Source organism: Brachyistius frenatus, unplaced genomic scaffold (genome assembly GCF_029030835.1).
Source record: "Brachyistius frenatus isolate BFR_SWC_R1_liver_20210118 unplaced genomic scaffold, ASM2903083v1 Contig_275, whole genome shotgun sequence".
Lineage (NCBI taxonomy): Eukaryota > Metazoa > Chordata > Actinopteri > Embiotocidae > Brachyistius > Brachyistius frenatus.
The window spans coordinates 355,801-380,999 of record NW_027210874.1 but is presented as its reverse complement, the minus strand read 5'-3'; the positions used below and the strand labels follow the sequence as shown (position 1 = coordinate 380,999).

Below are 25,199 nucleotides of genomic sequence, written 5' to 3'. Positions count from 1 at the left end.
TATGGAAACATGCCTTTAAAGACAGTGAGCTATGTTCTCTCCTTGTGAATATAGTTCCATTTCTTTTTTTTTTCGCTCTTCCTCACAACGTCTTGTACAGTACACCATAACTGATGAGGCAGGCAACTTTTAAGGACTGCAGGAGAGCAATTAGATATTTATCAGCGGTGAGATCCAATTTTACTGTATTTTCCATGAATAAATGTGCTTAGTCGCCACGTGTCAGCTTCTAAACGTTTCCAGTTAAAAGAGTACTTATTGTCATCAGAATAAAGGAAATATGGCTACAATAAAATGCAAACCAGACAGAGCTTGAAAGATGGCAGGAGACAAAGAGCTTTGTGTCTGGGGCTTTTATTTTGTTAGTTTGTTTTACATTCAGGCTGGCCTGGTGCCGGACCAGACTTTATCTGAAAGACGGAACAAAATCTATTATTCTGAAGTTTAGACAGACTGTGCTTATAAAAACCAGCGTACATCAACTCACACATGACATAAAGCCTACATCTGTTTCCAAAATACTCTAGTGCTGCAATCCACAACATAATAGAACTATGTCTTACTTTATTTCTCTGTCACCAAAATTTATGGCAACTGTCAAGGGAGATTTATTTTCTGCTCTAAGGGAAACATGAATCTTAGACGAACAATCCAAGGGTGACAACAGTTCAAGCATGCAACAGAATCTAGAAAAATAAACATTCTTTAAATGCCCCTGACATTATCATGAGGTCTTAGTTGTGTCTGGGCATGGCAGTAGTCTTTGAACAAGTGATCTTTTCCTTATTCTCGAGGCATCCTCAAAGGCCCATCTGTATCTTTCATACAGTATATGCTGGAGTCAAGTTAAAACAACCTGGAGTTAAAACATCTAAAAAGACAATAATAGAAATATAATTGTCAATCCCTGAGAAAAGGTAACAAGTCTTTCACAAATGTGGTAGCCTACTCTTCTACTTTCCTCTTCAGCTTTCTGTTCTTTGATTTCTTTTTCCACCTTCTTTTACCAAGATGGTTGGTGTATAAGTTATCGTATCGCTCATCCTGCTCCTGCTCCTCCCTCTCATCTTTGTACCAGGGTCCCCACACGCCCCCGTTGTACTGAGGGTTAGAACGCAGGTCTTTAGCAGGGTAGCGTACTGGGACAGCAGTCTTGTTGTACTGTGATAGCCGCAGTAGCATCTTCTTCACGATATGCGGGTAACGCTGAGACAAGTCCACTCTCTCGTAAGGGTCAGCTGAGATGTTGAACAGCCAGATGGACTTACCACGGTCCCAGCGGACGCGCTCGTTATGCCAGCGATTGGTGAGTCGCTGGTTGGAGAACGTCTGCGGGGGCACCCAGTCACTGTAGCCAGGCACACCAGTTAGGAGCTTCCAGTGGCCCACCCGGAGCGCAGCCTGGACGGCTGTGTTCCACAGGCCATATCCAGCCTTCCATGAACCATTCTTGGCTTTGATGTAAATTGGGTCAATGTTATGAAGAATGTCCTGGCGAGGCGATGGGAGGCCTTCACTGATAGCCTCCCAGACGTCATACCCGTCCAGGCTTAGATCTTCGTCTAAAGTTCCCTCACCCAGGGTGACCAGTGTAGGGAACCAGTCGGTAATGTGGACCAATGACCGACATTTAGTCCCTTTGTTCACCAACAGGGGGCTGTGAACAAATCCCACTGCTCTGATGCCCCCCTCCCAGTAGGTAGCCTTACTCCCCCTCAAGGGCCAGTTGCTTCCACCAGCTAATGGCTGTCCACCATTGTCCGAGGAGTATATTATAACTGTGTTGTCATAGTAACCATAGCGTTTTAGCGCTAACGTGAGGTTGTGGATGGCTTCATCCAGGCAGGAAACCATGGCGGCGTATTTACGGCGGTGCAGGTTTGGAATGCCCTTGTAGCGATCGAGATAGCGGGCAGGAACTTGCAGCGGGGAATGAACCGCCTGGTAAGCTAAGTAGAGAAACAAGGGTTGTCTGTGAGGGTTGTGATTGGCTAAGATACTGATAGCCTTTCGAGTAAACATCACAGTAGAATACAACCCACGATCCTGTTCCCAAGCTGCCTCTTCCCCTTCATACAAGTCATAGCCACAGATACCAGGTCCTTCACATTTGTAGTGACTGTAATAATCCCCGCTTCCAAGCAAGGAGCCGAAGAAAGTGTCGAAGCCACGCTGCGTAGGAAGGCAGCCCCGTTTGTAGAAGCCCAGGTGCCACTTACCCACCATGTGGGTGGAGTAGCCAGCTTGCCTGAGCTTCTGGGGCAGGGTGACATTTTCCAGTGGCAGGCAGTTGGGCTGGGTAGCTCGAATGATGGAATGTTGAAGGCCCGTATGGATCTGATACCTACAAAAAAAAAAAAAAAAACGGATATCATCTCATTAGACACATTGTTGAAGACAAGATAATATTCAAAACAGTGACAGAAAGAACAAGGTCTTTATCATATGTTCAATTGATGTCCTTCTTCATTTCCACTTTTTCAATCAATGCTCAGCTACTGCAAATGCAATGTAACACTTCCAGCAGATTTTTCACATTTAAAGTCTTCCAGCTTACCTTTTACTGGCAGGCTTGGTATTTGAAATATCTGCAGTGAGGATTCAGTTTCATTTATGTCATCTTAATACTGATCAAGAAAAGTTCATGTGCAGAAAATCTGGATTTAATAGGTGTATTAAACCAGTATTTCTGTTAAAAACAGGAAGTCAGAGTGGGGAGTATGATATGACCCTGATGCTGTACTGGAATTATTGCTGTGGAAATCTACATGCTGAAAAATTGCTGAAAAGCCATCTTCTATATTGCTTGATCAAAATGTCAAAAGTCGCACAACCAGCTCACCAACTGGTCCAAATAGGATCATAGTGAGTTTATTTCTACAGTGTTCACATACGATTGTATGTGTATGGCATTTTAATAAAATAATCAAAACAATAATCGCTGCCAACATCATTTTATTGAGTTGAGGATTCTTCTTTTTCCCCCACAAAGGGCTCCTCTCACAGATTTTTTTTAAAAGGCAGTAAATCATCTAGTCCCAGACTACAGATTGATACATTATTCAGTGCAATTCTAATTACAGTGGACCCAGTTCAAAGCAAACACATCTGAGGTGACAGAAGAGGTCGTACAGACCAGCAAGCACAGGGTAATCTTCAACGGTCGAGCAGTGAAGTGAGAGGAGGTGGATGGATAATGGACCTGTCACTAAACACCAGACAGGAAACAAAGTTGTGAACTGGAGCTAATGATGCTGTGGCAGCCATCTTACGCAGCACTGTTGATAAATGAAGGACAGACACTTTTGAAAGGGATTTTGATATGGAGGGAAAATGTAAATTTGTACATTTACTATTACCATACTTGTTTTGTTATGATGGGGAGAATTTTATTCTTTTTTTTAAATTGGTGACATATTTGTCTTTGTTTGCTACTTGGCACAAAATAAGCATATTACATTATTTCTGCCCATATCTAATTGTTATGAGGTGGAGTTTATCTTTTTCCAGGACCCAAATGCAAGCACACAGACTCGAGGTATCAGTTCCAAAAATACTGTCTTTATTGTCCCAAAAAATAAACAAACAAAAACTACAAACCAAAAGGGTGGCACCGAGCGTGTCCACCTTACGTCCAGTCGGGAGGGCAACTCAACCGACAGCTCCTGCGGGGACACGGGTAACAGGGCAACCGGCAGACCAGCGGAAGGGACGGCGTCAACAATCCCCCTAGCCGGGAGGGCAACTCCACCGACTAGTGATTTTGACCGGGAATATCCGCAGGAGACACAGAGGCCGGAGGAACGGGAACAGGAACAGGACTGACCGGGAGCTGACGGGGAGCAGACGGAAGACGGACGGGCAGCAGACGGAAGACGGACGGGTGGCTAACAAAAACACACAATGAACCGACAACCAGAGTTGTGCAGGGGCAGGTTACATATAGTCTGGGGAGGTGATCAGGGAGATGCAGCACACCTGCAGGTGGTGATCAGGGATGAGTGGCTGCATCTGCTGGGACTGGTGAGGGGGCGTGGCCACGGGAGGTGAGTGGCGTGGCCACAGACAAAGACAGGGGACACAGGAGGAGAGGTGATCGGGGGCAAAATGGAGGACAAAACTGAACTCCTGACAGTACCCCCCCCTCAAAGGGAGCCTCTCGGCGACCAAAACTGGACCGGACCGGGTGGGAGGAGGGGGGACAGAGGACCACACTAACACAAGACCTGAGACAGGAAACCTAGGTGGACGGAAGAAGGCCACGGGGCAGGGAGGCCTGGGGTGACCGCGCCGGAGGACGGCCACGGGGCAGGTCAGGTTCAGGTGACCGCTCCGGAGGACGGCCACGGGGCAGGACGGACTGGGGTGACCGCGCCGGAGGACGGCCACGGGCCAGGACAGGTTCAGGTGACCGCTCCGGAGGACGGCCACGGGGCAGGGCGGACTGGGGTGACCGCTCCGGAGGACGGCCACGGGGCAGGGCGGACTGGGGTGACCGCTCCGGAGGACGGCCACGGGGCAGGACAGGTTCGGGGAATCTCTCCGCTCCGGCCACGGGGCAGGGCGGCCACGGGGCAGGACAGGTTCAGGGGATCTCTCCGGAGGACGGCCACGGGGCAGGGCAGACTGGGGTGACCGCTCCGGAGGACGGCCACGGGGCAGGACAGGTTCAGGGGATCTCTCCGGAGGACGGCCACGGGGCAGGACGGACTGGGGTGACCGCGCCGGAGGACGGCCACGGGGCAGGACAGGTTCGGGGGATCTCTCCGGAGGACGGCCATGGGGCAGGACGGGTTTGGGGGACCTCTCCGGAGGACGCCCACGGGGCAGGACGGGCTCGGGGGACCGCTCCGGAGGACAACGACGAGGCAGGGCTTCGACCACGAAGGAGGACGGAGCCGGAGGGACGACATTCCTGGAGGACGGAGCGGCGACCGCGTCGGAGGCCGGAGCGACGACCGAACAGGTGGACGGAGCAGGAGGCGAGGCGGCGTCCGCGCTTGAGGCCGGAGCCGGAGGCACGACCTCGCCGGAGGACGGGGCCGGAGGCGTGGCGCCAACCTCGCCGGAGGCCGGAGCGACGACCGAACAGGTGGACGGAGCAGGAGGCGGGGCGGCGTCCGTGCCTGAGGCCGGAGCCGGAGGCACGACCTCGCCGGAGGACGGGGCCGGAGGCGTGGCGCCAACCTCGCCGGAGGCCGGAGACGGAGCGATGACATCCCTGGAGGACGGAGCAGGAGGCGGGGCGGCGTCCTTGCCTGAGGCCGGAGCCGGAGGCACGACTTCGCCGGAGGCCGGAGGCGGGGCGCCGACCTCGCCGGAGGACGGAGACGGGGGCGTGGCGACGACCGTGCAGGAGGATGGAGCCGGAGGCGGGGCGTTGACCGCGCCGGAGGCAGCAGGGGCCGGTGGCGTGGCGACGACCGCATGGGAGGATGGAGCCGGAGGCGTGGCGACGACCACCCTGGAAGCAGCAGGAGCTGGAGGAGGGGCGTCGACCACCCTGGAGGACGGAGTCGGAGGCGTGGCGACGACCACGCCAGAGGACGGGGCCAGAGGCGTGGCGACGACCGCGCCGGAGAACGGAGACGGGGGCGTGGCGTCGACCGCGCCGGAGGCAGCAGGGGCCGGTGGCGGGGCGTCGACCACCCTGGAGGACGGAGTCGGAGGCGTGGCGACGACCACGCCAGAGGACGGGGCCAGAGACGTGGCGACGACCGCGCCGGAGAACGGAGACGGGGGCGTGGCGTCGACCACCCTGGAGGACGGAGTCGGAGGCGGGGCGACGACCACGCCAGAGGACGGGGCCAGAGGCGTGGCGACGACCGCGCCGGAGAACGGAGACGGGGGCGTGGCGTCGACCGCGCCGGAGGCAGCAGGGGCCGGTGGCGGGGCGTCGACCACCCTGGAGGACGGAGTCGGAGGCGTGGCGACGACCACGCCAGAGGACGGGGCCGGAGGCGTGGCGACGACCACGCCAGAGGACGGGGCCAGAGGCGTGGCGACGACCGCGCCGGAGAATGGAGACGGGGGCGTGGCGTCGACCGCGCCGGAGGCAGCAGGGGCCGGTGGCGGGGCGTCGACCACCCTGGAGGACGGAGTCGGAGGCGTGGCGACGACCACGCCAGAGGACGGGGCCAGAGACGTGGCGACGACCGCGCCGGAGAACGGAGACGGGGGCGTGGCGTCGACCACCCTGGAGGACGGAGTCGGAGGCGGGGCGACGATCACGCCAGAGGACGGGGCCAGAGGCGTGGCGACGACCGCGCCGGAGAACGGAGACGGGGGCGTGGCGTCGACCACCCTGGAGGACGGGGTCGGAAGCGTGGCGACGACCACGCCAGAGGACCGGGCCAGAGGCGTGGCGACGACCGCGCAGGAGAACGGAGACGGGGGCGTGGCGTCGACCGCGCCGTAGGCAGCAGGGGCCGGTGGCGTGGCGACGACCGCACAGGAGGACGGAGGAGGAGGCGGGGCGTCGACCCATCCGACGGCAGCAGGAGCTGGAGGCAGGACGTCGATGACCCGTCCAGCGACGGGGAACGAAGGAGCAGCATTACTGCCGCATAGGCCATGCTGCAGGTACTTGAGGGCCAACGCCCGGGCCCGGATGGCGTCCGGATCTCTCACCGGCGCTGCGGGGGTAGAGAGTTCGTAGTGGGGACCGACGGGGCTGTAGGCTCGCCCGTAGCGACCTACGGGGCTGTGAGCTCGCTCGTAGCGGCCGACGGGGCTGTAGGCTCGCTCGTAGCGACCGACGGGGCTGTGAGCTCGCTCGTAGCGGCCGACGGGGCTGTGAGCTCGCTCGTAGCGGCCGACGGGGCTGTGGGCTCGCTCGTAGCGGCCGACGGGGCTGTGGGCTCGCCCGTAGCGACCGACGGGGCTGCGGGCTCGCTCGTAGCGGCCGACGGGGCTGTGGGCTCGCCCGTAGCGACCGACGGGGCTGTGGGCTGTGGGCGCTCGTAGTGACCGACGGGGCTGTCGCTCGTAGCGGCCGACGGGGCTGTGGGCGCTCGTAGCGGCCGACGGGGCTGTGGGCTCGCCCGTAGCGACCGACGGGGCTTTGAGCTCGCTCGTAGCGACCGACGGGGCTTTGAGCTCGCTCGTAGCGGCCGACGGGGCTGTGGGCTCGCTCGTAGCGACGGACTGGACTGACGGCTACACGTCCAGAGATTAAGGGCGCAGCAGGACCGGATGGCCGGTGACCCCGGCGTCGCCGCCTCCTTCTGGGGGGGTCCCAGAAGGCCAGGCGGGTTCCCTCAAACCCAGTCCGGGGTTCAGCGGAAACCGTGTCATTCAGGCGGGCCTGATTGGAAAAATATTGAAATAAAGTCAGGTATTTTGGATTCGAGTCTGTGGCTGCTGGGTCCCTCCGTGGTCGGTTCATTCTGTTATGAGGTGGAGTTTATCTTTTTCCAGGACCCAAATGCAAGCACACAGACTCGAGGTATCAGTTCCAAAAATACTGTCTTTATTGTCCCAAAAAATAAACAAACAAAAACTACAAACCAAAAGGGTGGCACCGAGCGTGTCCACCTTACGTCCAGTCGGGAGGGCAACTCAACCGACAGCTCCTGCGGGGACACGGGTAACAGGGCAACCGGCAGACCAGCGGAAGGGACGGCGTCAACAATCCCCCTAGCCGGGAGGGCAACTCCACCGACTAGTGATTTTGACCGGGAATATCCGCAGGAGACACAGAGGCCGGAGGAACGGGAACAGGAACAGGACTGACCGGGAGCTGACGGGGAGCAGACGGAAGACGGACGGGCAGCAGACGGAAGACGGACGGGTGGCTAACAAAAACACACAATGAACCGACAACCAGAGTTGTGCAGGGGCAGGTTACATATAGTCTGGGGAGGTGATCAGGGAGATGCAGCACACCTGCAGGTGGTGATCAGGGATGAGTGGCTGCATCTGCTGGGACTGGTGAGGGGGCGTGGCCACGGGAGGTGAGTGGCGTGGCCACAGACAAAGACAGGGGACACAGGAGGAGAGGTGATCGGGGCAAAATGGAGGACAAAACTGAACTCCTGACACTAATAGAATCGTTAATGAGTTAAACCTCAGTGCAAACACTTTCCACCCACTGGAAATTCAAGAATCCCAATCCCATACCAACACATTGTCAGTTATTCTATAATTAAGATCACCAATGACAAACTTTGAAAAAAATGTCCAAACTCACATAACAGCTTCCCTGATAAGCTTGACAAAAGCAGTCAAAAACAAAATTACAATTGTAATATTATATAATGTAAAATATAAACATTTTAATAGATGAGTCTGCTAGACTACACCTCAAAGGAAAGCACTTTGCTTAATTTCTTAATGACCTAATGACTCTCAAAAAATTTATTTATTACTGGCTACTGAGCAGGCCTGGGTATTGAATCTAATCCAGTGAGACCATTTTGTTTGCTCATACAACCAAACGTCTGTGAAGTGTGGCATTACATTTTCATTGGTCTCACCAGTGCACCTGAAATGTAGACGCTCACATCCAGCAACTAGTGTGAAGACACCTTCTAGGTGCGTTTACTTAAGGACTGTCATGTGCCCTCTTGGATCGTTGAAACTGAGACCCGACCAGGAATCCTAATTTGGGAAAACATGCTTGTTTGTTTTCTGTCTAAGAGCTGGAATAGAAGATTGATTCCACTCCCACAGCTCTCTGCTCAATATAAGGCTAGTAAGCAAAGAGAGACGGTGTAAAATGTAAGATTTGTGCTTCTATGCTGCAGTAGATGAAACATTTGTGACCCAATGTTTTGATAAGTGAGCTTTAAAAGTGCTGTTAGGTGGATATTGTTAACTTCATACATAAACTGTCTGTGTCCCCTTGTTTTCAGGCTTTTTATTAAGATAAGCTAACAGGTAAAGAACAGGATGAGTATAATTGCCAAAACATCAAATTATATCTTTCAGTCTAATTGGGTCCTGTACTATTGTTATGAATGGTAAATGGTCGGCCCTCATATATCACCATAGCGATCTCATAGCGCTTTTACAGTTTTCCTCCCATTCACTCACTCACTCATACACACACACGACACACCTATAGCCGCTATTGGTGTGGGAATGTGTGAAAAGCTGCCATCCGGGGCATCTTGGGGTTCAGTGTCTTGTCCAGAGACACTTCAGCATGGGGGAATGAGGACTCAACCCAATGATTAGTGGGCAACCCACTCCACCATCTGAGCCATCATAGCAAAGTGGATCTAAGCTGGATGAGCTGGGGAGGTGGTAGTGATGGATCTGACTCAACCCCCAGGGACACTATGCTGGCCTCCCACCAATGGCTCAGATCATGTCATTATTATTGTAGAGGAGATATTCGTCTTTTTTGGGGAGCGTTAGTGGCTCTTTTCAAATTAAATGTTTGAGAATCTGTGATTTATCATGTTGCTAACAGTGCCTGTGTTCTGTTTGAGTAAACCACATTTTAGATCAAATGTAATTATCCCTGAGTCTTTTTGGACCAGGTCTGACTGTTCTCAGTCCTTTTGGCCTACCTTACGTATGTTTTGAATTACATCCAAACTTCTGGACTCGTACCTTTAATCAAATCAAACGTTTTCAGAGGAGATCCAGCTCTTGTCTAGTTATTGTAACTCCTGATGCAATTCATGAAAGCAGTGAGAAGCGGGATTATTGAAACATTTTTTTTGGCCTACAGAGAAGCAACCCAGCTGGTAGCATCTTTTAGATGAAAACATGATTTCATTTCTATGTGTGACTTCCTACGTCTGCTTTGAGGGAAAAAAAAGACCTGGGAGACAGGGAACTGACACAGACGGATGCTTCCTCACCTTCCTCCACTCCTTTCTGAGGTCGGTGGTGTTCAGTCGAACTGTCACCAGGGAGAGGCAGTGAAATTAAGTGTCTGGTTTAGGATTCCAGTAAGGAGGACTCGGTTGGAGCAGAACGTGGTCAGGCCCAGCAAGCCTCTACTCCCTATGGACAGGACAAGATTTACACCACCGTGTGGTGTGTGCAAAGTTCCAAACACAGCAATAAAGTAACTGATTTACAATCGTAATCCTACGCTCAACAAAAAACAGTACACTGAGAACATATCCCCAGACTGCAAGACAAGTCTACCAGTTGACGAGGCCATCAGCCTGTATTTGAACCATTTTATGAGGACTTTTATTTCAGTTTGTTGAAGTTGACTTAACCTTGTCATGAAGTAAAGAGATCTATGATACTATAATACGAATGGTCAATTTAAATGAAACAACAACAAAAACTTTGAAGTCACTGAACACACATCGCTGTGGTTCCACTCATAAAACAAAAAGACATAAACTTGATGTGTAAAAACACACTTCTGGTTGCTTAAAGTGCGAGTAGAACACAAGCAGTTATATGGTCCTTATTGGAGGCCGGACTAACTCAAATGGAAACATATGTGTGTGTGAGATGTGTGACTGAAAAAAGCATCTGAAACGCCTCCTGTCATTGTATTTTCTTTGGATATTGACAGTAAGAATCTGTCTATACACCAAAGTTTGAGTTTGGTGTCCAGTGCACAAAACTCCACCTGGTGTCATTTTTCAACAAATGCCTGGAACACTATTCCGTTTTTTCAGTATTTTCTTATCTTTAGAGCAATAAACTAAACCTGTTTTGGTAAAGACAATTTGTCCTCCCTCAAGACGAACTGTAAAACTTTGATGATTCTCAGACATCTAGCACCACCATCAGGTCAAACCTTCAAAAGTAATGACATTTTCTGACTGTTTTCTTTTTATAGTCAACAAATGAGAGCATGCTAACACGCTAAACACAAGCAGCAAGCATAGTAAACAGTTTACCTTCCACACAGCGTGTTGGCATTCTCATTGTGAGCATGTTAGCATACTGATGTTAACATTTAGCTTAAAGCAGCCTGAAAGAGTCTTTTAGTGTCACGGTCAACTGATCTGTTTGTAATGTGCTCCTGAAAGGTACATTTGAAGCAGTATTTTCAGTGCTTTAGTGAATTTCATCCCTCAGATTCAACTGTTCTGACATCTTTAAACTGCATTTCCCCCGTTATTTTCTTTTTATTTGATCATTTTAATATAAAGCATTCAGTAAACTTCACTACATATGAGTGCAGCCTGTAAGGCATTTGATGTGTGGTCGAGATGGAACTATCACTACCAATGGTTGTGCACATGTCTGAATAGTTCATGAGATTATGGGTGGCATACAAAGCCACAACAATACTCGAATACTGAATATGAAGAATACTGAATGATCATAGGTTGGATGACAGGCCGTTTCTGCATCTAGTTATTAAAGCCAAAAGACAATCTACTGACTCTACAGATGCAAAGAATTTAGTGCGTGTGGAGTGTGTCTGACAGCTCAGCCAATCACCACCCCTGCGGACCAGTTTCCTTAGGGAAACCCTGACCCCTCTCAGCACCACAGAGTTTCAGTGCTAGCTGCAGTTGGCCGAGAAGCTCTGAAAGATCATCAGGACAGAGCTGTTTTTGTTCTCTGGAGAAAAGAATTACACCGTCTTTCCTATATTGTGCTTTAAAAAAAAAAAAAAGTCATCCATGTTTGATGCCTTCAAAGCTTAGATATCAAATTAGGCAATTGTAATGTTTACAATTTGGCAAAACTCCCACAAAGTTTAAGCTGCTTCCCAGGACTTCTAAAATGTTTGACTTCACGGGATAATAACACTGCCCAATTCTGAATATGATACCTCTATTCAATGCATGTTTTTGAGGTCAGGTTGGTGAATTCAGAATGAGACCACACCGGCGCTGATGGGAGCCAAAGGAGTTTTGGTTTCAGATGGCAGTGGGAAGAATCTCTTGTCACTTGGTGGTCCGAGCAGAGGGAGCTCTGAAACCCAACTACAAACACGCATAGAGGGGATAGAGGAGGCATTGTTAGTCTGTCATTAGGCATTGAAATGTGAATGCAGTGAACTAAATAATGGATTGGAGAGAAGGGAATAAGTAAATGCAACATGTGTTTGTGGGTAAGACGACATCATCAAAAACAAGAAGTCAACCAAGCCTGGCAATAAAATGTGTTTCTTCAGAAAAAAGGCATAAAGAAACCCGTTTATCACAAAAATGACACATAATACACAATTACCTCAGTAAAGAGAGAGGACTTGTAAAACCTTGTTCTCCATAATATTACCAGAGTTTCCACAAGTACATGGTGAATATCGGCCTGTTATTTGCCCATAAATTTCATAAAATGTCTTATAATACGCTCGATTATCTTCAATCTACTTTTGTATTCATTTCATTTAAACAAGGGTAATTTTTCCACTTCTACCCTCCACTTATTTTTATTTCTCAAGGAGTTTTGCATTGAAGCCAAGTGAGCAAGGAAACTGAGAGAAAGAGGCCTCGTGGAAGTTAAAGGAGAAAAAAATGAAGGACATGATCCAGAAAGGGGGAAAAAAAAAAAAAAGAACAAAAATGGAGGGCACAGATACATGCAAATTTATCAAGATGTGTGTCTGTGTGTTAAGATACAACCCGTGAAGAGTTCCAACTCGGTGTTCACGTACCAAAAGGTTACAGCCGTGTAATGGGAATGTCACGCAAAATGCAGCCTGTGGCCCCTCCACAAATCAGTCAAACCAGCCTGAGGAAAGCGCTAAAAGGTGGAGCACAAAGACTTTAAAAGTATCCCTGCATAATTTCTCTTTGACATATGAGGGGGTTCACAAGAGAACTAAAACTTGACTTTGGAGGTTTTGGGACACTTGAAGGACACTTGAAGGTCTTTCGTATTTATGAGGCCTTTAAAATAATGACGGCAGTAGCTACTGCCCTCTGGAGGTCCTCCTTCCCTCTCTGTCACCCCTCCACATGGCCAACGTGACTGATTCATAGGTGCTTTTAAAACCAGGCAGGGAATGACGAGGCAGCCACAGCACAGGAGTCGAAGTTCTGGGGTCACATATCCCTGCATCCTTTATCGACTGTGGAGTCAAGACACGTACAGGCAGGAAAATACTTCGAGCAGGCAGTGGCTCACCTCCATATCTTATCACACTTGGAGCGCTGTTGCATTCGTGGAGTAAAATGCAGAGTTGTGCTCCCAAATGCTGCAGTAATCACGCTATCTCTGGTATATTTACACAACCACTGAGCCACAAGGCCAGCAAATCACACACATCATTACGCGCGATTCAACGAGCCAGGGGATCGCTCAAGTCCCACAAGACAAGTGCACTGGCCACTGCTGCAGCCACTGAGGTTGTGGAGGCTCCTGCTGCCCAGGCCGGGGCCTTCTCTTGTTTTTCTGCTCCACGTCCCCCTCACATATGGTTTAAATAAGCAGCCTCAGCCCAGCGCTCTGCATTCAATCAAAGTTAGTCCCGGAGTAGTTCATCTTACTTAGCTCTTCCTTTCAGCGGTCTCTTCATTTATTCGCTATCTCTGCAGTTTTACTCCTCCGTCGGCTTTTGTGCTCTGTGTAATGTGTTTTATTTGACTCTTAGAGGTAATGAACAAATTCTCTCCCGTAAAGACTTTCTATTTCAGAAATAAGAACCCCAATTTATGAAGAAATCTAGCTTATTAACAGATTAAACATTGACTTGCTCGGATCATTGTTGTGCAATTCAAGCTATAGTTCTAGAGTGTACAATGAAATCGGCTCCTGAAAGAGTGACAAGTCACTGAAACAACAAGAAAAGGGTAAGTGAGAGGCTCAGGTGAGGGTAAGTGTGGACAGATATAGTTTCAAGCAAATATACAACGCTGCTCCCATGGTACAGGACTCTACACTTAGATAGATGGATGGATGGATGGATGGATGGATGGATGGATGGATGGACCATAATCATTTGTACCAAACGTAACGAATCAGCTGTATACAAACAGCTGTGTTAAGTGAAGCTTTTACAGATAAAACCACCCATTTTTATCCGCATGTAAACATGTTGCATTTATTGCGGGCCTTATAAGAAGTGGTGCCAATTTTTTTTTTTTAAAGCTTTTTCAATGTGTCAAATTTTAAAAACATGTTTTAATAAAACAGCTTTGTCAGACCAATTCTTGATATCTGGTAAATACTAAGGTCTTCCACTTCTATAGTCCTCCACTGGTTTTCACATCATAATTGCACACAAGAAGACAGAGCATAAATCTACACGCACAGTATAAATATGTATCTCATAAGTTGTTTGTCAGTGAGCTCTGTGTTATTTGAAAATTTTTCACTGTGCTCTTAAATTTCTTTGTGTGTTCTTTGACGTTTTCATTTGGGAGTACATGCACGCCTGGGAAAACAGGTTAAAGAAGAGGTCTGTCCAGGTTTAGACCAGATTCAAATCCAAGGGTCTATAATATAAAGAGCCCAGTGTTCAAGAATGACAGAAGAGCTTTTTGGAATCCAGCCGATTTCCTTGCAAGTGGCCTGCTCTTAATTGTCCTGAGACCCCAGAGCACATTATTCAGCATTTGTTTGTTGATGGACAGTAGCTCATTCAGGGATGTAGGAGCCAGATAATAAAATGTAATTAAGTTTGAAATCAGGTTTTTCTTTGCTTGAGAAGAGTGTCTGCAGCTGTATCACCTGCGACCAATGGAAAAGCTGGGTGGGCTGACCATGAAGACAAGATTAAGACCATCTGTATGGTATATGTAACCCTTTCTGAAATGTAGGGAGAAATGTTAAACCAGCTCTAATTTGCTGGCATTACACCACAGCTGACCAAAAGTCAAATGAAAGGGTGGAAAGGCTTAGAGATCTAGCTGAAAGAGCTGAAAGATATGCTGGATTTGCCTGACATGGCTTACTAGACCTGGGACTGTCAATCTTCAAAGGAGTTCACTAAATTACAAAGGAGCTCCATCATCCCAAACAAGTGGAAAAACTTCAGAAATATTGGTTTTACCATGTCATGTGTACATTCCTCCAACATATTTAACATTTTTCAAATTGAGTGGCTGGCCTTGGAGCTCTCTCTGCCCCTGCCTTGGGCAATCCACTCATCTTGATCGGGAAGGATCAGTGCGGGGAGTGGGAGGGGGTTGGGGTGAAGGGGTTGAAGAGTGAACTTGAAAGAAAGCTCTGACTTTAAGCCTCTAATCTCATTAGTGCAGCTTATAGAAAACCAGACAAGATGACATTTTTCTGATGCCACGCTGGGGGCTGACAGCATGAAAATCTTTTCTCAAGCTCTTGTTACTGAAAGGTTAAAGTGATTTGCTATGGCTCCAACAGCAGCTGTGCACAACTGCTCCAATAAATCTGCCAGGTCTTCACTTTCTCTGGTTTGGTAACCCCATCAATTCATAAAGGTCACATTTCCATAAGTTTCTAAATACTGACTGAAACTGTTTTCCCTGATGGTTTACTTGTGACCAGAATCTTACCAAAGACCACATAATGTACAATACTGGATGACCCACCGGTGCTTCTCAAGCTGCGTTGTCAGTGCTCGGGAAGCCACCCAAAAATATACTGCCACAAAGTTAAAAACATGTCTTACTCAACTGACACGACAATAAAAGTATGTGCCAAAGCAACTATTAACTAGTTCCTATTTACTGTGTACACATAATGAGCCAAAACATTATCACCACTCACAGACAGCACATTGTCACGGTCTGGAACAGATTAGACATAAGTGAACAATCATTTCTCTGCGTCAACGTGAGCAGGACCTGAGACTTTGTCAAGGACATAATTATTCTGGTTAGACAATTGGACTGGAGCTTTTCCACAACACCAGGGCTTTGTGGGTTGCTCCCAGTCAGGAGTGGTTAGTACTTGTCGATAGGGGTCCAAAGAGGAACAAGACATGAAGCAGCCACAGTTTTTGAGGGATATGTTGGAAAAAGTCTGATCCACGATGGCTCTAAGTTGCGTATAAGACGTTATGGTCCTGCTGCTAACTTCTCGGTGCCACCTACTGTATCCCAGGGCCCTTTTAAGGGCACTATTTAAAGGGCCGACAACATAATAGGCAGTGATGGTCAGAATAATTTGGCACATCAAGGAATATGGAGCTTCATGTCTTAGATAACAAACCCTGTGCATAAACATGGTCCAGGATCAGTTTATTTACTCAGCACCAATTTGATTTGTAGGTCAAATCTGATAAAAAAAATTTGCAAGAAAAGGTTTATAGATAATACTGTACTGACTATATTATAAAAGACCTAAATCAGTTCTTCCAGGAAATCTTGCGATTGCAATAATTAACGCTGATTCAACGGATACCAACGGTGATATCAATACAAACGGGCTAATGGTTATTTTCCATTATTCAAGGATGTTGATGACATGCTATGATTTGATTGGTGTCATGCCAAGTGGCGACTGGCTTCCCTTGACATGGTCCTGACTAATCCCAATTTCTTTAACCAAAGGAAGCAAACTCAGCCTGCTCCCCCCCCCCCCAGACCGTAGACTTTATATAAAAGTGGACGCAGCTTCCTGCTCTGAAAAATGACGCAGATGCGGGAGTGCCTTAATCCTCAATACCACAGAGTACCGTTAGAGGTTGGCTCAAAAAAACCTCCACAGACAGAAATATGAAGTCAATAAATTTTGTGTTTTGTCCTAATCAGCAAAGGTTCGCATGTTAAACCATAAATAAGTATATTTATTTATGCAAAATATATTCAATAATGTTCAAAGCTTTAGTGTTTTTAAAATCATAACCAACAGTCAATGTGTTGTGCAGTTTTTAGTTTAGTCTTTATTTTATTATGTTTATACAGAGATCCAAAAAGTGATTTTTTTTTTTTTATTTTTTTTTTATTTAGGTTTAATTTTGTGGGTGTTAATTCAGAGTTGGATAACGGGTGAATTGGGGAAGGGTGAGGGTGATAAGCATAACTGGGAAAGGGTGGAGATGAGGGTGACAGGATATAGAGGTAATACGGGATGGGTGGAGATGAGGGTGACATGGTAAATAGGTAATACGGGATGGGTGGGGGTGACAGGGTAGGTAATACGGGATGGGTGGGGGTGATAGAGGGAAGGTAAAGAAGTCTTAGAGGACGGATGGGCATGGAGCAGGTAGAGGGAAAGGTGGAGGGGTAAGGGTGGAAAGAAGTGGGTAGGGGTGGAAGAAGAGTAAGGGATGATGAATGATGATTTAAGACAAGAGGTGTAATAGAGAGGGGGTGGAGAGTTGGGAAAAAGAGGGGAGGGCGGGGAAGCCACTACTGTCCAGCCTGAGCTCAACAAGCAGTGGCATCCTCCGCCTCACTGTCGTCGTCGTCGTCGTCGTCGTCGTCATCATATTTATTCTTGTGCATCCAGCCAAACAAACAACAGATGTTCCCCTTTTCTTTCCTCTTCTTCTTCTTCTTGTCTTTTGCTTTCTTTTTGGGTTCCTCTCTTTCTTTTTCGCTCTCCTTCTTCACCTCTGTCTGTCCAGCCTCCAGCTTTTCCTTTGCGTCTTCGAGATCTTTACTTTTTGCCTCCATTTTGATGTTTTTCTTCTCAAGCTCCTGATCTTTTTCTTCATTTTTTTTTTAAAATTTGCCTTCTTCACATCTTCGTTCTTCTCCTTCAAGTCCTTGTTTTTCTGCACCAGGATTTTCTTTGCTTCATCCAGTTCTTTATTCTTGTCCTCCAAGTCCTTGTTTGTCTGCAACAGGATTTTCTTTGCTTCATCCAGTTCTTTATTCTCGTCTTCGTCCAGTTCTTTGTTTTTCTGCACCAGGATTTTCTTTGTCTCGTCCAGTTCTTTATTCTTGTCCTCCAAGTCCTTTGTTTTTCTGCACCAGGTTTGTCTTTGTCTCATCCACTTCTATGTTCTTGTCATGCAGTTCCTTTTTGTTCCCCTCCAGTTCGTTCTTTGCCACCTCCAATTCTTTCTTTACATCCAGTTGTGTCTGTTCCTCTTTCTTCTTTTCCTTCTTCAATTCATCCTTTTCCTCGTTCAGTTTTTTAGATTCCTCCTTAATTTTTTTCCATTAACTCCTCCACTTTTTATTTTTGCCTCCTCAAGATCTTTGTTCTTCTCATTGACGTCTGGCTTTGCATCCTTCTTTTCTTCTTTCAGTGGAGGGGCTTTGTTCTCTGGAGCCACATATTTTGGCAGCCACAGGTCATCTCTCTGAAAGTTTTTGAGTTTCAGAGAGTCCCTCTCTTTCTTGAGTCTCAGGATTTCATTATCCTTTCAGCAGAGCTGCTCTTTCAGTTTACTAAGCTCCTGTTGGTGGCTGGTGGATTGGGTTTTGAACCGGCCTTGTCCAGCTTGTTTCTAGCAAGACGGCTTGTTACTGTCTTGTGAGAAACTTGAGGAGACAAACTTGTGGTCTTCACAAGTTTCTCCAGCTCGCCTATTCTATCTCTGGACTCATTCAGATCTTCTCTTTGATCCAGCAGATCTTGGATGTCCCTGTTTGATCTGTCGACTTCATGTCTTAAGCAGGAGACTTCGCAGACCATTTAGGTCTGTGGATGCAGTCTGCTGAGCAGTCTGGTGAAAATTCCTCATAAATTGGGCCATGGCACTGAGCTTTAAAAGAGTGTTGAGAAGTGAAGCAGTAGATGTTGGTGCTAGTCTGTAAGAAACTGAGGCTTTGTGCACAGATTTGTTGTTGTCTGTTGACTGTATGTGCTCCTGTCGTGGATCTCGCTTGACTGTAGATACTTGTGTGAAGTAGCTCTGTGTCTCGAAGTAATGACTTGGTGTGAGTCAGTGTGTTGACATTCTGAGAGACAAACACTGTGACATCACAATTGTAGAACCCTGATCAAATGATGTGCGGGTGGGGCAATTGTTGTGGGTGGAGCCGCACATGATGCCCCACCCACAAATCATTCTAAAACTGTGATGTCATATTTGTCGATTCTATTTCCTCCTATCAGAGAAATGCCCTGCCATTTGAGGCCACGCCCACAAAGAACAAGAGCAGACAGTTATACAATTATAATTTATTTATAATTATTTATTTATTCATAAAATTAACTATAATTGATCTTGTTTTCCCCTGAAAGGTATGAAAGTGACCATTCTTTCTTCATTTATTAATTTAACATTTGACGTGATTACTCGTATCGCGACTGTTTATTCATCCAATACTTTTTTTTAAACTGTGATCTCAGAGAGAGATGCAAAAAAAGATTGAACATGAGTTAAAAGTTCAATAAGGTATTTGGTTATAACGTGACAAAAACAGGTGTTTTAATGGCTTGAAACCAGATCCAAAATGGAGGCCACTATTGCAACCCATCCCAAGTCAGGACCGCCAAAGGGGTTGAAGGATACATCCAATGGTTTCATAAAATGATTAACAAGAAATGAGCGAAGAGGTGGATTCTGCTTCCGACACAGACACACACTTGCCCACACACACACACACACACACACACACACACACACACACACACACACACACACACACACACACACACACACACACACACACACACACACACACACACACACACACACACACACACACACACACACACACACACACACACACACACACACACTTTTCTCTTAGTATTCCTTCTTTATTATGAAGTACTGGATAGTTTCTCTCTCTATGCTTCTAACAACTATTCAAATCTCAAAAAGAAAAAAAAAAAAAAATCAATGAAGGGAAGAAATGTCTCAGTTAACCTGCGAGCAATTCATAGACATATATAACCTGACACGAAGCCAAAGCGTTACAGGCCAGCATGTCCCCTTTTAATGTATTAGACATGTACAGATTTTCATACATTTCAGACATCTTTTGGCTTATTGCTCCTGGCTTCACAACCACCTGAAGCCATAAGACCTATTGCCGTCTGACAGTCTGGTCACCTGCCTCTAAGCATATTCATTCTGGGTTATTTTACAGCATGTATAGATCCATCTTCATGACCATGAATGGGAAAACAGGTGTGGAAGCTGAATGTATGAATTATTTGAGCATAACTGAGCTGTCAAAGCTTCTCCCTGGTGCAAGTGATGACCTTCATATGGATCATTCATCAAGATCACATGTTATTTTTCAGAGTTTCTACATTGTATTATGTGGTCTCCTTAGGAACATTCGGAGTTACAATTTCTTCTCTACAATGAGAACAGTGACATTTATAGCTATGACAGCTGGCAGGAATGACACTATATCTACAATATAAAGCTTTTTAGTTGACACATTTTAAACACAGATTAAAGGATACTGTAAACATTATAGTGTCATACTGTGCAATCAAATATCCCATGTTGGCTATTTCATGCTGCAGATAACACTGGTTTTCCCCTAGTTTTCCCATGTTTCCTCATGTGGAAATTACTTTTCACTCCACAGTGCAGGCGTTGGTTTGTAGTTGAGGTGGAAGTGTTAGGGCAAGTCACTAATCTGTCTTTACCGGATTTGGATTTTATTTAATCCACGTTCATTTAATACCCGTTTTGCCCCACAAAAATATTCTTGCTGAAATTATTGATTGTAGACAACTGGCCTCAGTTACGTTTATGTTGACCCTATATTCTGCTGTAGGATTATTTACTATGTTATGGAGCGAGACAACCTGTCCATCGAAAGAGCAGACCATTGCGAAGATCTTCAGCAAGCATCAGAAAAGAAATTATAAAATCTGATACTTTGTAGTGAGCATGCAACTGGGTTCAGATGGAGGTGGTTACTTTGGTAACCAGTCTAAACAGTCTTTAAAAACTTAATCAGAGTCTTATGGAGCGCTTATGTTTTGGATTCGGTCCTTTACTGAGTCTCATATTTTGTCCTGACAAGTCTTTGCGAGTGTGCCAGAAGGACTTGAACTTTGTTGCTGGAGCTTTAGTGAGCATCCAGCTGACACAGACAGCTGATGTTTAAAAGCTAACAGACGGACGGATGCCTTTCTTTCAACTCAACCACACACACACTCCTTTGCAATCATCAATTGAGGAACACATGCCTGGAAAGATGAATTAATCTACACCTACATATCCACATGGATGGTAGTTGGGTTTCAGGCTCCATTTAGAGATTGGAGCAGTTTAAAAAGGGCAGAGAAACTGGGGGCTCTGATTGCACTTTTCTCATTATTTTCTCGGAGGCCTGCCAAAAAACTTTGGTGCCCAGGAAGCCTCCTTCTTTTTTTTTTTTTTTCAAGAAAGTGTAACAGATGGTGGAGCTGGTGGAGGAGAAGCCCTGTAGAGTTGCATGTACAAAGGGGAAAGCTGCTGTGAAACATTCTGTAAGAAAACTACTAAGCCGGACCATCTCTTTATAGGTTCCTGCTGCCCATTGAAACATTTAGTGGTTGCTAAGGCAACACTGCTGCTCCCTAATTTGGAAACACTTAAAAATTTGTTTGACAAAAAAAAAAATCTTAACTCAAGGCCCACTCAGTAGGTTGTCTGAGTCAGGGTCTTTTACCAGTTTTAAAGCTTCACATCCTATAATGTCTAGGCTACAATTTAGGGCCTTGTTTTTGTGTATTGTATATTTGTTAACATTTTGTCTAACTAGCACCATTAAAAGTATGCAGCATTAGCTTTTTCTGTTTGCTGTGTACACATGGCTGCACAGACAAATATCACTGGATTACTGTGATGTTGGAGAAGAAAATATTATGATTCTCAGGCTGTTTCTGAAGTTATATGAAGCAAAGTCCTGGATGTTTTAGTCACAATGGACATCATAAATCATGACATCACGTGAAAGTTTAGGTCATGCTGAATGGAAAAGTAGGTTCTTCATATGTAGTTTTTTTTTATGTTTAACAACCTGCAGTAAGGAAGCTCAGAGTTTGAGAACATCTAATGTGGAGCAGTACAATGTGTTTCATAGAAGAAAAAAAAAACCTCTCTTCTTTAAAGGTGGTGACTTGCAGTTTAAAGCCTTACAAAAAGCAGTTGACTGGACCTTGAGTTAAGATTTAAAAAAGTCACCTCATGTTGAACAGTTGGGTTTATGTGTGTAATATTGCAAGGTTGTTGCCTAACTATGTAAAGTGCCCTGAGATGACACATCGTTGAGATTTGGAAGATGGACACTTCTGCTCCTCTGCCACCTGTAGTTATTAGTGACAACTTCTGTGTGTAGTTTCACAGAGAAGTTTTAATGGATCATCAGGAAAATCTTGCTTCAGACATCCTCTACTGACTACGTTGATAACAGGATCATTAGGATGTCTAATACGACCATTCGACAACGACCACGGCCTGACGCTGAAGCTAGTGAAAGAAGGAGCTTAAAGTGTGATGCCACTGATGGCCACCAGGCGCTGGCTCCAATTGACGTCCCTTCAAAAATCAACTTCTCCATAGAAACACTTGCGTTTCAACACATCATTATGATCTTAACTTTTAAATCTGGGCCCTGGAATAAGTGTGCTGAGGGTCATTTTGGAAGTCATTCCTCTATTACTAAGATCTGAGGGCTTTAGAGGGCTTTGATGTCTTCTATGTGGCTAATGGAGCCAAACATAAGCTGCAACTTCAGACGTCTCCACTCAGCAGGTGACAGAGTGACCAACCACGTCGTGCATTCACTTTACAACATCTAATCAGAGCACCACAATGCAATGTCAGTAAAAATAAGGGAAAATCGGATGAGTTATTAGGAGTTGGAAAAAGTAAAGACAAACAAAGACAGTAGGTGCTTAGTTAACCAGTCTCTAAGGGGCAAAACACTGATTTCATGAGTACATTGTTATCTCAAGTTACAGCAAATAAAGCCAGGTACTACAGAAAAGATGACTCACACTGCAACCGGGCAATGACATAATCTATTTCAGATTTTAATTTTGTGTCCTATATGCATATATCCAACTACCAAGTTCCCAGTACAGCTTTGATCTTCATTACCGTAGCATTAAATTAAGCACCAAATTATACTTTCTCATATGGCCTGGACTTCTGGTGACTACCACATCACTGAGTTGAGCAATACACTTTACTCCGTGCCCTATGTTGAGTGGATATCCCTATTAACTGCATACCTTTCTCACTATAACTTTAAAACACAACAATAACCCACAACTAAAACTCTTCAATAGGGGAAAAAAAAAAACTACACCACCGAACGGCATTCTCGGTACACATTGAATTGTCATTGTTATATTGTAGTTGTTATTAAAATGTTGTTATTCTATGTACTCCTGACAGTTGAATAAGCCAATATAACCAATATAAAAGCTCAACCATGCACCTACGCCTGATCCTCCTTGCAGGATCACAGAAGGCGGGTGTCCTAATCCTCAATTTATCACAGGCCGAAAATACATTATTTATCACATAACTTTGCTCCAGTGCGTTTTAAAATGAAATATTTGGGGATGAATACACCTAAACTTGCATGATCAAATGTACCTGCGTTTTTTTGTTTGCATCCAGTTGAATGAACTTCCGGATATTGCTTTGCATTATTTTTTTTAACGGTTATTTTTTTAAATGTTTCAAAATAAAACCTTTTTTGAATGAACATTTTTGCAGCCTTCGCATTTTTAAAGCTGCATGCACGATTCACATATTAATGACTTTAATTAGACTTGAAGTGTAGACACATGACGAAACCACAACAACTGTCTCACCTGGCAATAAATAACACATCTGGATTTGAAGTAATCCTGATCACATGAAACGTCAGGTATAAAAGCTTGTACCGTTGCAGCTGATTAGCACAAAGCAAAGAGAGTCTTATAGTTTTTCCTTTCATTTAAAGACCCCTTCTGTACCTTTATACGGTAGTTTACCGACTAAATTCCAGAGAGACTGACAGGAGGACCAGACCAGGGGCTCTAATGCACTTTACCTGCCGGTCATGAGTTGGCTCCTGGACGGGCTGCACAGCGGCTGCACATAGTAATTCTCCAGTTTGACTCCCTGAGCTGCCAGCCGGTCCAGAGTCGGGGTTTTGATCTCGGAGCCGTGGTACCCAACATCCCGGAAGCCTTGATCGTCCACCAGGATAAAAACGATGTGCGGCCGAGAGCTCGACTTTTCAAACTCATTTCTCCGCAGCTCGGCGTTCCAGTTTTCCCACGACATCTGAACGCTCCACGTCTGAGAAACGATGAAGCTCAGGAATAAACTCACCGGGACCCACAAGATGAACATGTTTGGACAGTTTTAGAGCCACTGGAGCGGTTACTCTCGGTCCGTGTGACGGTGGGTTCGGCCGGCGGCGTGTTGCACATGTTCGGGGGGAACAGCAACATTTGGAAATCGGGTTTGCATTGTGTTCAGTCTGTTTTCTAACCACACAAGTCCTCTGACAGCTTCGCGGTTTGCGGGGGAAAAAAAAAAAAAAAAAAAAAAAAAAAAAATCAGAAGCGAGAACGCAGTCGGTGAATCCACGTGGAAAGAAAATACACCTCTCAAAACTGCTGTTTGACTTTTCACTCTGCAAAATGTTCACAGCATCATAGAAACACAAGCTCCTGAGGAGATTTGTCACTGCAGACAGTCACTCATTCTTCCGGTTGTGTAGTTTGTGTCAGATGACGTGCGGCAGTTGCAGAGCGCACACAGTGAAGCAGCTGGTTCACAGCAGATGTCCTCCATCCTGTCACTGCAGTACCTCCGGGCTCACAGCGGCACTGAGGACTGACTCCAAACTTCACGTCCTCTGAAGGAGGCTGGACCTGTCAGGGCTCCGTCACGGGCAGATCGTAACCCCCTCCTTCTTGGCTTTGGTGGAAGTGAGGTGTAGCTGCAACTAGATGCCAAAAAAAAAGGTTATATTTCGTCACGCTTCTCATGCTCAAATCACATTAGTTTAAAATTGTGGATTTAGGCGATTCCTTAAAATCTCCTTCCACTCAAACATTTGTTTTTGTCAATTTTACTGATCTTGGATGTTTGAGTTTTAAAGCTCAATGGGCTTGGGCAATTGCCATGTAAACGCATTGTGTTAACGTTAGCAAATAAATCCAGAAAACGATCGTGTCTTTTGAGATTGGAGTTGTGAATATAAAACAACTCATATAAAGAAAACTGCAGTTGCAGAATTCAGACTGTTGGGCAAATTAAGACCTGTGTTATAACGGAGGACAACATTTTCAAATGCATCACTTCTATTGACACTGCCATCGTGTTATTCTTACATTTGTCAGTAACGACATGTAAAATACATTTTTCCTACATCCCTTCAAGGCTATTTGACCAGTCATCAATCTCACACACTGACCGCATGCGTCATCACTGATTACCTTATAGATGGTGCTGGTCGAATGTCTTTACAGAACTAATCTGTTTTCACTGTAGCTCCTTGGAGAATTGAACAATTTGTTTTTCTTCTCTG

General features: G+C 46.2%; 1 protein-coding gene across 1 annotated transcript; it reads right to left on the bottom strand.

Moving 5' to 3' along the window:
• Positions 1-349: 349 nt before the first annotated feature.
• arsj (arylsulfatase family, member J) lies at positions 350-24,477 on the bottom strand. The gene is made up of 2 exons (XM_069721876.1): positions 23,709-24,477; positions 350-2,344 (listed from the first exon to the last, which is right to left on the bottom strand). Exons 1-2 carry the CDS (start codon positions 24,011-24,013, stop codon positions 946-948), a joined length of 1,704 nt encoding a protein of 567 aa, XP_069577977.1. The 5' UTR covers positions 24,014-24,477; the 3' UTR covers positions 350-945.
• Positions 24,478-25,199: the final 722 nt, after the last annotated feature.

Excerpts from the sequence above, each read along its gene's own strand:
- arsj (XM_069721876.1), bottom strand. The coding sequence starts at position 24,013 with ATGTTCATCTTGTGGGTCCCGGTGAGTTTATTCCTGAGCTTCATCGTT. Across the intron at positions 2,345-23,708 it reads AGCCAACTCATGACCGGCAG|GTATCAGATCCATACGGGCC; the intron begins GTAAAGTGCATT and ends TTTTTTTTGTAG.